Source organism: Euprymna scolopes, chromosome 23, assembly GCF_053919585.1.
Source record: "Euprymna scolopes isolate OS-2025 chromosome 23, ASM5391958v1, whole genome shotgun sequence".
Taxonomy (NCBI): domain Eukaryota; kingdom Metazoa; phylum Mollusca; class Cephalopoda; order Sepiida; family Sepiolidae; genus Euprymna; species Euprymna scolopes.
Window position 1 is genome coordinate 121,528,941 of NC_136504.1, and position 14,064 is coordinate 121,543,004.

Here is a 14,064-nt window from a genome sequence, read left to right on the forward strand (position 1 = left end):
CAACAGAAAATTAATCATAACTTTTGTTTTACTGAAAGATAATTGCATTTTTTTCACAATATAGCTGAGACGCTGATCTATAAACTATAATAATTGTTTGAAACTGGATCGAAAAATGAGTGAGCGGTGAAGCTTTAAGGCAGTTCTAAATTATTAAAACTGCCACTTACCCATATATTCAAACACTACCGTGTTATATATAAATATATATATATATATATACATACATATATATATATTACATGGGGGTCACCAGTTATCAAGGCCCGGAGGCCACTCAAGGATAAGGGTTATTGCGTGTACAGTAATCAATGAGATAGTATTATTATTAGTAGTATTGGATAGTTGATAGAGTGTCTTACTTAAGGAGGCGGTTTGTCAGAAATTTGTTTATGTTGGATTTGAAGACATCCAAGTTGTAGTCAGGTGGGAAACAGGCGAACGGAAGAGATTTCCACAATCGTGCACTTCTGAGAAAGAAGCTCTGCTCATGGAATCTACGTTTGGATTTAGGCACAGATAAAGAGTGGGGAAAATTATTGACAGTAGTTTCAGCCAGACGGGTGTTTCTCATGAAAGATTGGCGAGGGGGGACGATAGATTAGAGCTCAGACGAGCACTTGCTATGGAAATGACGATAAAACAAAGACAGGCTCGAAACGTCTCTTCTGTGGGAGAGAGGCTGCAGGGAAGAGAAAAGGGCATCCCCCACCAAACCACGAAGTCTATTTTGTACTCTGTCAAGGCAGCTCCTGCCCAGATGTGGAAGCAGTATTCCATCCTGGGACGTACTTAGTTTTTATTCGGATAGAGAATTGCATCAGTAGTGAGATATCTTCTGGGGTAGCAGAAGGATCCCACCATTTTCCCAGCGTCCCTGGCAACAGATTTGATGTACGTGTTCCATTTCAGATCAGGAGTAAAGGTCAAACCCAGAAGCTTGTCAAAACATAGAGCCTCCCCAAGACGAGAGCCATCCATTTCAATTGATACCAGATGGGGATCAGAGCGTTGACGATGTAAAGATAGAAGCTTGGTTTTGGATGTATTAAAAGTGACCAGCCACCTCTTCCCCCATTGTACCACGCGCTCAAGATCAGAGGAGAGAGAATCAGAGAGAACTTTGTCATTTACGGCCTTTGATGTGTTGCCATACTTAGTCATGTCATCAGCATAGATGTTAACGAATTATTTAAGTATGTGTTTTTGGGAGATCATTGATGTAGATTCCGAAGAGAGTTGGGCCCAGGATGGTCCCCTGGGGGACTCCAGCATTAATACTATGGGCCTCTGATTTCTGCCCATCAACCATCACTCTTATGAACCTATCAGATAGAAATGATTTAATGATTGAGAAAACATTTCCAGTAATACCGTAGCTGGAAAATGTCAAGTTCAACGATTTGACTTTTGAGAGCTCTACCAAACTCCTCCGACAAATTTAGGTGTAAACACTTGAAATTTTAGATATAGGTTCCTTACACATGGATCTAACTTAATAACTTGATTTGAGCCCAAAACAATAAATGTTGAAGGGTAATAATAGGGGTCAAAATTAAAAAAACAGTGACCGCTTTTTGTTTTATTTTTTGCTCAACATACACCTCTAAACACCCGGGCAACGCCGGGCGAAGTGATAGTCTATATATAAAGGCAAAGGAGTTCTCGCATAAATTAGAATTTTTTAAGAGTTAAAAAGCAATGCCTTCATCTCGTCAATAGAAATCGCTTTGTTAGTGGCATGACATGCAAATATTTTTTGGCGATAGGGTTATATCTTTTTCTTCCACGTTTTCTCCTCCCTTTTCCCTCATTCGATTTTATTCAATGCCATTTTTCGAAATCTCTCTCTCTCTCTCTCTCTCTCTCTCTCTCTCTCTCTCTCTCTCTCTCTCTCTCTTATTTTAAACGATATTCACTGACGATTTATTTCTTGAAAATGAATCGTTGGAAAAGTACCCAGAATGCTTTCGTTTTATTCGAATAGTTTATTTACTATTTCATAAAGTTGTTATATTTTTCCTTTATTTTTCCCCACCCTTTCTATTCAATCATTTTCCCAAATTGATATGACTCCACCTATTATTTTTTAAAAATATAATAAAATGTTGTATCACTAAATATTTTTACACGCACACACACACACACACACACACACACACCCACCCACACATATATATATATATATATATATATATATATATATATATATATATATATATATATATATATATATATACAGGGTGACCCTCTAAAAAAGTAACCCAGAAAATATAGCAGAAAGGGAGAACATTCTTTTATTGTTAAATTTGCTTTTAGTATTGTTTAAATTACCTGTAGTGGTATAAAAGACGCTGGAAGAGCTCCCCGTTGACATCCATGCATCTACTTTAAAGTGGGATCCTTTATCTTAAAAAAAAATTATTAGCGAAATATTAGAGATGGGACTGCTTTTTATTGCGCCACCGTTAATATATGCCATCTGACATCATTTACATTTTTTTCTTTTTCCTTCGTGCAGTGTTGTTTCCATTTCGAAAGGATGACTTGTTTAAAAAGTTTTTCAACGTCATTCAAGGCGAGATAAGCGAGATAAAAGTGAAAGGGAATTTGCCGCCAAATGGGAGAGCATCTGTCTATATAGAAAAGGTAGGCGATTTTTTGATTGTTTGATTTGATTACCTGCGTGAGAAAAAACAGCATTTCATTTTAATCAACAAGAACAACAAATGTATAACAATCGTTGCTTTTTTGTCATCACGCTATAATGTAAGCCAATTAATTTAGAAATTTATAGACGACTAGCAGGTCACCCGGTCGAAAAATGCACATAAATATTATATGGTTGTTCATGCAGAATTCTAATTTATTGTAAACAGAAATAGCGCAGTTATTAAACGTAACGTGAAATTTCTTTTTAAAAAATGAAGTAAAAATCGGAAAAAACTGGGATATGTGCATGTAAATATGGTGGTTTTTTTTTCTAAATAGTTCACTTATTGTAAGTAAACAAAATACTCGAGCTCAGATAGAAAACCAAACATAAAGACAATAAACTCAAGTACGATAACAATTAGACCAGCTTGACATGATCAGTGTTTTCCAACAAAGTTATAAATGTAAGAGATAAATATATAAATATAAATATAAAGAAGCTGTCGCGTTTCAAGACCACGCATGCGCAATCGTGAAACAATTGAAAACCAATAAAAATCTGATAACCCTAAGACACCATTTTTTTTCAATTTTGACCGTTTTAGCAGCCTTTTTTCCGGATTGATACCTATTAAATGTATGTTTAAATATCTTATATACCAAATTTTAATTCTGTAAATCAACAATTCATTGAGTATATAGGTCGAGAAGTGTCCTTACACATATTTTAACTTTTATAGATGTATAGACAAAGTATGGCATCTTTCAATACATTGTTAATCTATATAACAAACTAAACTTAATTTCTTCACTGCAAGTTGAGTCACAATAGGAAAATAATCGAACACTTACTAAGTAAATCCTTTTCCACTCACATCCTGCAACACTTCATAAAGCGTGTTTTACGAAAATAATCTAACATTGTTTAACTTACAAAAATTATTACATGCATTTTAAGTTATAAAGAATAGCAATTCCCTGAATGCACTATTTACTCATTTAGTTATTTTTTTTATCTTTAAACAAGTTAAACTTATTAAATTCATTTTACATAAGTATCAGCGAGGAATTTTAAATAGCACACAAGGTTTCTGCAATTTATCTCCTGTAATCAGTAAACGTATATTGAAAGTACAAACTTGAAATTTAGATACAGGTTAACTAACTTATACTACAAAAATATCGTTAATAAATAAAACAAGGCAATAAATAATACAACTGCGAATTACTTTTGACATCTACCCAGTCATGGCTGACAGAACAAGAACACGCTACCCCCGTGAAGTAAATTCTCGAGTTCGACAGAAACATTCCCGAGTTCGACAATATACACCTAAAGAATTTAGGAGGTTATAACGGCTGACCCGTTATGAAAATCACACTAAAAATGAGAACAGTCGTCTGATGAATCCAAATAATACAGGTAATTTCATTTCATATACACATCGAACGGTTTGAATTCTAGCGATATATTCATTCAAAAAAGAGCAGGAACAACGCCATATCTCTTTATATTGTATCAACTACAGGATATTTTTTTTAATTACTACCGGAATAGTAGTAGAAACTCGGCATGAAGCAAGAGAACGACAGAAGATGTTGTATTTGAGAGAAACAGCTTACCTTATAGGCTTGTATATACTGATGTTTATTAGCTGTTTTCTTTTCGGATAAAGTTAATGTTAAGAGAGAGATAAAGCGCCTCCTAGGGCTTTCCTCGTCTAACTTTTATGGGATGGTGCTTTGGGGGGGTATTTCATAGCATATCTTTCAAAACTTTATGTAGTCATGTTTGGAGCGTTATTTTGTCTTATAGATAATATTGGGTCATCAGAAGAGAATACGCACCGTTTCGGAGCTTTCCTCTCTACGGCTTGTTCGCGTATCTTACTATATATTGTTTTAAAAATCCATTCACTCCATGCCATTAACGCTTGAAAATCTTTAGATGCTGGCAGGTAATCATCCATTTCACATTACAAATACGAGCAATACATTACATATTTCAAATAGTTTCCTGGTATTTCATTTCACCAAATAAATAATCCCGATGAAGTTTTGAATTAAGACGAAACGTTTACGTATATAAAAGGTTGGTTAATTTATTTTAATTTCTCCATTCTGAGATATATATTATTCATAAATATGTCCGCCAAAACGCGAGTAGAAACACTTTCTCCAATATACATTTTTTTCACACGCATCTCGCTTATGTACACCGTTTTATTTCTTTTCATAAAAGCGGCAATCGGTTGCCGCATCACTAACTTTCAGATTAATGGAATTATATTCTGTAATTCTAGGTGCTTCAAATGTTTTGGGTACCTACATTACGTCTAAACAAACAAGTATGCGTCAACCAGTTTCCTTTACATTGATTTTTTTCCATTGATATTTTTATTACTTATTCTCGACGCGAAATAGAGTGATGACATTATCTGTCATCATAATGACGCGTTTTTTTTTTAATATAAATAAAGTGAATATTTTTCTTTAAATAAATGTTCCATATAAATTGGGAAGTAAAATGGTGTAATTATGGATCACGTGACCAGACAGAATTGTTCATGATGGCAAATACTCATGTTTACCTAAGTAAAAATAGCAATAACGAATTCTGCTAAATAATGAACATAATACGAGCTTAACTGTATTTTAAACAGTTTTTACACAAAATTAACCCTAACTGAACTCTTAAGTGACGCCCTTAAAAAGACAATGAAAATGATAAGACGTGTGACAATAGATATGAAAAGGCCCCGTTCAGTCTTGGTAGACCAACTGAAGCGTGCCAGCGTGTGAAATTCTTGTGGTAAAGGTTGCGCAATGTCTAACTCCCCTCTCTTGAGTCGGCATTGTTTTAATTCCAGTTGCAAGTATACAAGGACATGACGCCTGGAAACAATGCCGATATAAGCGAAGAATGCATACAGCGCATAGTATTCCCAAATGGATAATAATCTGAGTGACCAGGCTTGTCGTTTCTTAACTTTGGTGATCTGGCTAAGACCGGTGTATCAACGTGATTACGTCATATACGTAAAATAGAAGGCGTAAATCGGTCGTATAATTTGGATTCTCCAGACTACTTTTCTCATCTTAAATGTTATTTTAAAATGTTTCGGGTGACGTAAAGTTTTCTTCAGTTGTATATTATCAGACTCGCATATCATCCTGGGATGTCGAATGGGATTCATCATGTAACATATATGGGTAATTAAAAACTCTTCTCTCCGTGAGTTTTGATTTCATTTTTTTCCACGCTGGGTGCTTATAAACACTGTGACATTTACATCTACAATAAAGCAAAAATATTTTGAGGTATATTAAACTGGGGATGCGAAAGTAACTACTACTTTGAGGATAAATGATGGATCCTGTTTAAAATCCTATGAATTCTCGACTTCGAGAATAGATAGCTGAAAAAGGTCGGGGCTTACATCGACCAAAACGTTGTGCAAATAACACTCAAGGTAGGAACAGTAGTCCAAAAAATCTAAATAATACACACAATCATTTCTCATCTAAAAAGAAAATAGAATTCTACAAAGAGTAAAATTGCGTTGTTAACTATTTTTACTGTACAAAATTTTTAAAAGATATTATCTATTTTAAAATTGAACAGATTAAGTTGGATTTATCTCCCCATTTTCAGCGCTTAAAACTTTGTTTGCTTATGCTGCTGACCCTCAAGCCTGTTGATTGTTACTTTTATTTTAATTTAACTCAATGCAGTTTTTTTTTGTTTGTCTGACGTTTATATTATTTACTTTTGTGTTATATTTTCTAGCCCAATGAAGACACTTTGCTCTATTTCATCTGGTACTCTCCACTCAGTTGCAACACGACATACCCTGGCGTTCAATATCTCAATTCGCCTATAGTAAAACTACTGTGTAATAATCCGATCCAAAAGAAAATCATTTATAATGTGAACAACAGTGAGTATATTTTATATAGACACACCCTCGTCTAAAAGCATATATATATATATATATATATATATATATATATATATATCATTCGACGTAATTTTAAAACGACTTTTTATATAACCAACCTGACGATGGCGGAAACGCCGAAAGCGCTCGCAGACTACGGAACACTTTTACACCATTTTACATATAACACAAGAAGGATTATTCGAAAACTGGAAAAAATAAAACGGAAAATTGTCAAAGAAGAAAATGCTCTGCTGTTAAACAACATATGCTTAAAGGAGACTATGCTGCCTAAATATACACAATATATATATATATGTATATATATATATATATATATATTAGACATTAAGAGAAGATTATAGATAGATATATAAATACCCATTCACATATACCTTTCACGATAAAGCTAGAACCCAGAATTAGATAGAATCGAACAATTATATCGACAACGGACAACGCCAGACCCAAAGTGGTGTTTGATGTACTGCATCTCATCAGTGACGTGCTCCGACATAGGCGCAACCCCAGGTTGTCGCACGGATGAAGTGTGCAATACTGACAACTTAACCATATGGACCAAGCCGCAACCTCTTGGCTATGTCTTGAGTTTAAATTCTTATATTTTTATCCAGTTCTACATTCTACGGCGTGACAAGCAACGCGTCCTATACAACTAAGATAGTTACTGCTAGTATGCAGGCGGTAGATATCACATCTACAAACTGAAATTAACCGATTCCCCAGACACGATTTCGGACCAACCTATTTGTTGGTCCATATGGTTAGGTCGTCAGTATTGCACACTTCATGCGTGCGGCGACCTGGGTTCGCGCCTATGTCGGAGCACGTCACTGATGAGATGCAGTACATCGAAACCCACTTGGGGTCTGGTGTTTTCCGTTGTCGATGCAATTGCTCGATTCTATCTAATTCTAGGTTCTAGCTTTCTTGTGAAAGGTGTATGTGAACGGGTATATATATATATATATATATATATATATATATATATATATATATACTTCACACTGAAAATAAAGTTAAGCATAGCCACTGCCGAAAGCAACATGTTAGGAGCCCCCCTTCTATGTATATAAACCTAATAATTTACTTTTAAACCTTTATATCCCCTTTTACCTCCCCCCTTTTTGTTTTCCTAGAAATTATAAAATAACCCCCATCCAATAAGCAAAGCAAATCAATACAGACCCCTAAAAATTAAATCAACAACATGCATTTCGAACATAACTTCAACATGTCCACCTAACCTTGAATTATCTAAACCCGCTTACCTATTTATCCTTTATCTATTCATTCATTTATCTACCCTAATTTTACTTTACTTACTCAGCATAAATATACGCATCTTTGTGTGTATATGTATATATGTCTGTATGTGTATGTATGTTTATATTTTATGAATATGTATACTTGTATAATTGTATATGCTTATATATATTATATAACCCCCGCAGTATTAACTAACTTAACTAAATTAAACCATGTACTCACTTATTTATTTATTTATCATTATTATTATTATTATTATTATTATTATTATTATTTATTTATCATAACTTTACTTTATTTACTTGGTATAGATGTATACATGCCGGTATGCGTATGTATATATGTGTATGTATGGATGTGTATATACTTGTGTATATATGTATATATATATATATATGTGTGCCTATATAGGTCTGTATAGTTATATTTTATAAATATGTATTTTTATGTAATTGTGTATACGTGTGCATGAGCCCGTGCGTATGTATGTACTTGTATGTATATGTCTATGTATGTGTATGTGTGCATCTACTCCTTACTGCAGATCCGTATATCCACGTATATGTATATGGAGGGGTGTATGTATATATTTATATATGTGTGAGCATGTATTTATAACTGTATATATATGCGAGTATATATATGTGTACGAGAATTGCGTATATGAGTGCATATGTGGGCATGTAGATTCCTGCACGTCTGCATGGGCATTGTTTTTTGTGTGTGCCTATATGTCTACATATTGGTGTATAATATGTATGTATATGTATTATGTGTTTATGCGTGCGTCAACGTCTGTATTAACTCTTAGCTGCTTAAAAACAACCCACTATGAAATTAACAGCGACCACGAAAACCGTAAATGAAACATTGTAACTGACAAACATGGCAGCTACACTAACCCTTTCCCTCTCTCTCTCTCCCTTTCCTCCCATCTATCTTTCTCCCCCTCTCTCTCCCTCTCATCTAATTAATATACCTTATCAAACAAGGAAAAAAGTAGTCAAAAGTTTTAAAAACCCAAAAATTGAAACTCCTATTTCCCCCTCCTCTCATTACCCCCTCACTTTTCTCTTTATCATCCTCTCTCCACCTCCCCCTCACTATACCCACATATCTCCACCCAAGCCTACCTGAATCTGCTTCCCCCCACACACAATACAACCTAATATATTTTAACCTTCAAAACCGAAATATTGTCATTACCCGCCTTTATTATTTCCTACCCCAAAACCCGCTCCTTTTTTTCTCGTATTCCTTCTAAAAACAATTATTCCTAATACTAACCAACTATTTCTGTGAGGTCTGATGAGGCTGTTAGATCGTAAACACGACTCAACATCCGAAACATGTGTAACCAGATAAAACGGTAATAAAAAAAAATAAAACACATATTTCCTCTCCAATAGTATTTAGCACTCTCCTCAGGTTTTTACTAATTATCAGTTTTACCAAATATATATATATATCTATATATATATATATATATATATATATATATATATATATATTTCAAGCAATCACAAGTGCAGGTTCTGCCACACAGAAGTAGAAAATATGAGCTACCTGACATCTAGCTGTAAATTTCTGCTGGGGCACGGCTACTTTACAATAGGGAACAATGGAGTGCGTAAATGACTCCATTGGGTGATTCGCAAAAAAGTTGAATAATGAATGCAGCAACAAGTTCTGGGAAAAAGAAAGAGTAATTGGCAATATGTCATACACCAGTCAATATGTCTATTGAATTCTTAAGGCTGCGTACATAGAAAACCGAGCTATTTATACTTGGCAGTTATATGGGACAAGATGGATAAAGAAGAAACCACTAAGAGAAGAGATTGTCCTTATGGTGCTGGGATAAAGAAAAAAGATAAATGAAACCCTAAAGTATGAGATAAAGATATAAAATAATCTCAAGAATATCTTAATCATTCCGATAATTACAGGAGTAACCAGACTCATGAACAATAATTTTAAAATCTACTCAGAAAATATATCCGGTAAACGAAGTGCAAGAAAGATTCACACAACTGCACGTGAAGGGTCGGTTTGAATCTTTAAAAAATATCTTTCAAGTGGAATATATGAGATAATGGGTGAATGTTTTGCACCTTGTTCAATGCCGAATTACCAGTTTAAACAAAATGATAAGAAAAAAATATATATATATATGTGTATATATATATATGTATGTATATATATATAATTATATGTATATATATGTGTATATATGTATGTATATATATATAATTATATATATATATATATAATTATTTTTACTATAATAATTAAATACCTACAGACACTAGTGTTTCATCCTTTCGGGAATCTTCAGTGCAGGGTGTCACGATTGATACCAGCCGAACGATCTGAACCCCGCAACACGAGACATCTCTGGCTCGATTAGCGAAGACCTAATCCATTCGGCTACCATTAACCGCGTAAAATAACGTTGAACTTAAACATCTTAATTTTAAATGTTCATTTACGTCAGTCAGACAGTGATCTAATCGTTATACAATGATCTATGCATAAGAGCTAAATTGACCGACTTTAATTCAACTGAAAGTGCTCAACGATAAGAAACGAATTTCTTAAAGGGGCTGTTATAATTATTTTTTACTGTAATAATTATAATATTTTACTATAATAATTATGATTTATATATATATATATATATATCAATTTTCTTATCATTAACTTTATATTTATATCTATATATATTTATATATTTATATATATATATTTATATATATATATATATTTATATATATTTATATATATTTATATATATATTTTTATATGCATATTTATATATATATATATATATATATATAAACAGTGGCAGCAAAATATATATATAAATATACATATATATTTATATACATTTATATGTATATATATTTATATATATATATTTATATTTATATATTTTCATATATATATATATATATTTAAATATATATTTATATATATATTTATATATATATATTTACATATATATATATATATACGTATATATAAATATATAAACAGTGGCAGCAAAAAAAAAAATATATATATATATATATATATATATATATATAGTGGCACCAAAAATGGTCTGAACATTGAAGTATCATAGTGTTCACGTCAATTTAAAAAATTTGCTTTAAGTCGAGAGTACGACAAACAAACTGCAGCAACAAATGAACTTAAAAGCAGCTAAAAATATTTACATTTTCGGCAACAAAACATCTCTTATCTTAATTGTTCTTTTTCCAGGTTATACAACGTAACATTTAATCCATATGTCTCGACTTTTTCTTAGTGATCGTCAGGGGCTCATTAATTCCGACCTTTCCAGTTTATCTAAAAGAGAAATCGTCCGCAGATTGAAATCGGATGAAGGAAACGGTAAGAATGACTGTGTCAAAGCACCAAAACACCGGCAATGTTCGTGATTCCTCTTAATCTGGTCGTCCGTGTGTTACTTCTTACGTGGACGGCAATGCTATTAAAATCAGCAGCCTCAGAAACAGAAAAGAAACGGCTCCCTATATTCAGCAAGTGTAATCTTGTTAAAAATTACTCTTTCCACTGTTAAGAACAGTTTAAAGGAATTTTATTTTCGAGGCTGTGTTGCAAGACGCAAGTTCATGATTTATCTAAAGAAGACAAAGAGCCGTTTGGATTTCGTCAGATGCAATGCAGATCACGACTCTTCATATTGTTCGATAGTAATGTGTGGTGACGAAAGCTAGTTTGATAGGTAAGGCAGTGATGGTAGGGAGTACGTCCGCCGAAGAAAGGACGAAGAGTTTTGTTAAGTTTTGAGACATTATGTTGAACAAAGATGGCGGCGTATTTCAGGCCAGTAATTGGCAGTAACCAAGATGGCAGCCAATAATCAAATGCGGTCCGTGGCCTAGTTAACGGCGAACTGATTGAATCCAAAATTAGACAATTTTATAATAATTTTGAAAGGTTTTCATTGTTTGTTTAGCACAGCCGTTGGTTAAAAAAATGATTGGCGAATCCATTCTTCACATACTCTCATTAGTTCGTCTGATGGGAATGAATCTCCTAGCGGCTTCGGCTGCAGGGAGACAGGGTAGTCGTACTCGTCAAGGTCCGTTCTTGACACTCAGCCCGACAGGTGAGGGACCGAGATTCAGCCCAGCACCTGTCGGACTGAGGTACACCGCTTGGGTACTACCTAGGAGGTCCACCCACCCAGGCCTTTCCACCGGGTTTTCCGGTGGGGCAAGTTAATAGCTTGTCGCCTGAGGAGCCTCTACCGGGGAATCCGACGAGGGGTGCCCCGGCAATTTTTGATGAAGCAAGAGTGCCCCTCCTTTAGGGAAGCTTGCTTATATCCACCTTCCGACCTTGTGCCACATTTTGGTGTGGTGGACACCAAATAAATAACTACCCCCATTAGTTCGTCTGATGGGGATGTGTCTCCTAGCGGCTTCGGCTGCAGGGAGATAGGGTAGTCCTACTCGTCACGAATCCGTTCTAGACACTCAGCCCGACAGGTGAGGGGCCGGGAACCGACCTGCTCCTGTCGGACTGACGTACACCGCCTGGGTACTACCTAGAAGGTCTACCCCCCAGGCCTTGTCACCAGGCTTTCCGGTGGGGCAGGTTAATTGCGTGTCGCCTGAGGCGCCCCTACCTGGGAATGCCGGCGGGGGTGCCCAGGCAATTTTTGTTGAATCGAGAGTGTATTTTTTTTTTAGGGGAGCTTGCCTGTTCTCCACCTTCCGGCCTTGTGCCACATTTTGCTGTGGTTGGCAGCAAATAAATAACTACCCCCATTAGGGGTTAAAAACATTTTACACACACCCTTTTTGATATAAGGGAACAATACTTTCGGATTCAATTTTGGTTTGACTTGAGCAAAGGAAAGAAACATAAATAAATAAATAAAAATAAAAATAAACAAATAAATAAACGAATAAAAATAAACCAATAAGATTTTTTTCATTTAAAAAAATTTTTTTATTTTATTTTTAATTTTCTTTCCTATTCTTAAGTCAAACCAAAATTGAATCCGAAAGGATTTTTCCATTATATCAAAAAATGGGGCGTGTAAAATGTCTTAATTATATTCTTATTATAGGTTTAGCGAACATGTCGGCTATATTATTTTCAGATGTTACATAAGTAAGAGCAATAGATTTTTTTTTTACTTATTTAATCCCCTATAAAATGATATCTGATATCAATATGCTTCGACCTTTGTTGAATCATTGAATTATTTGCTAATAAGATACTGCTCTGATTATCACAATGAATTACAGTAGGGTTTTTTTTTATTTAGATCTGGTTTTAAAATAGATTTTAAAAGGGTGTTCAGAAAAATTGCCTCCTGCGCAGAATGTGTAAGAGCTACATATTCTGCTTCACAAGTAGAAAGGGCAACAATTTGTTGCGTTTTAGTTTTCCAAGAGATCATAGGTCCAATCTTTGACAGTCTAAAACAATACCCCGTTATACTTTTTCTATCCTCAGAGTTACCCCAATCTGAATCTGAAAATCCTTCTAAATTTAGAGGTAGTGTAGACTTTTTAAATATTAAAATTGGTCCTTGGTTCCCTTTAGATAACGAAGGATTTGTTTTGCACGATTAAGGTTCTTAATTGTCGGTTTCGATAAGTTTGGAGATAGCTTTGTTGCAGTGTAACATATGTCAGGCCTTGTTGCGGTCATCAAGTAGATGAGGCTCCCTACCATTTCCCTGTATATTCGATGATCTATGGATTTTGTTTCGGTCCCTATATTTTTATTTATGTCCATTTCGACGGGAGTTGAACGCGGATTACAATCTTGCATTCCGAACCTGAGCAGTGTATCATGATTGGTTCATAGTTTTAGTTTCATTTTCACAGGTAAATTTCATACCGAGGAACCATGACAGTCGTCCAAGATCATCCATTTTAAATGTTTTATTTAATTCATTTTTTACATCTTTTAAAGTATTGTCACAGTTAGAGGCGAGTAATATATCGTCAACCCAAAAAAAACAAAATCAACAATTTATTACCTACATTTTTGGTATACATGCACGCATCTACGGGACATTCCTTGAATTCGTGTTCTATTAAATAATTATGGAGTGGTAAATTCAAATTGTGGGCACTTTGTTTTAATTCATATAACGATTTATTTAATTTCCACACCCAATTTT

The 14,064-nt window shown here is 34.3% G+C and overlaps 1 protein-coding gene across 3 annotated transcripts in view; it reads left to right on the forward strand.

Moving 5' to 3' along the window:
• Positions 1–14,064, forward strand: part of LOC145246173 (uncharacterized) — a 422,674-nt gene that overhangs the window by 110,531 nt on the left and 298,079 nt on the right. For all 3 annotated transcript variants that reach the window (XR_013863104.1, XM_080108045.1, XM_080108046.1), the window contains exons 6-7: positions 2,522–2,649; positions 6,446–6,596. Coding sequence is in view for 2 of the 3 variants with exons in the window: in XM_080108045.1 (XP_079964171.1) it covers positions 2,522–2,649; positions 6,446–6,596 (279 nt within the window). In the remaining variant the exon portion in view is untranslated. The remainder of the gene's footprint in view (positions 1–2,521; positions 2,650–6,445; positions 6,597–14,064) is intronic.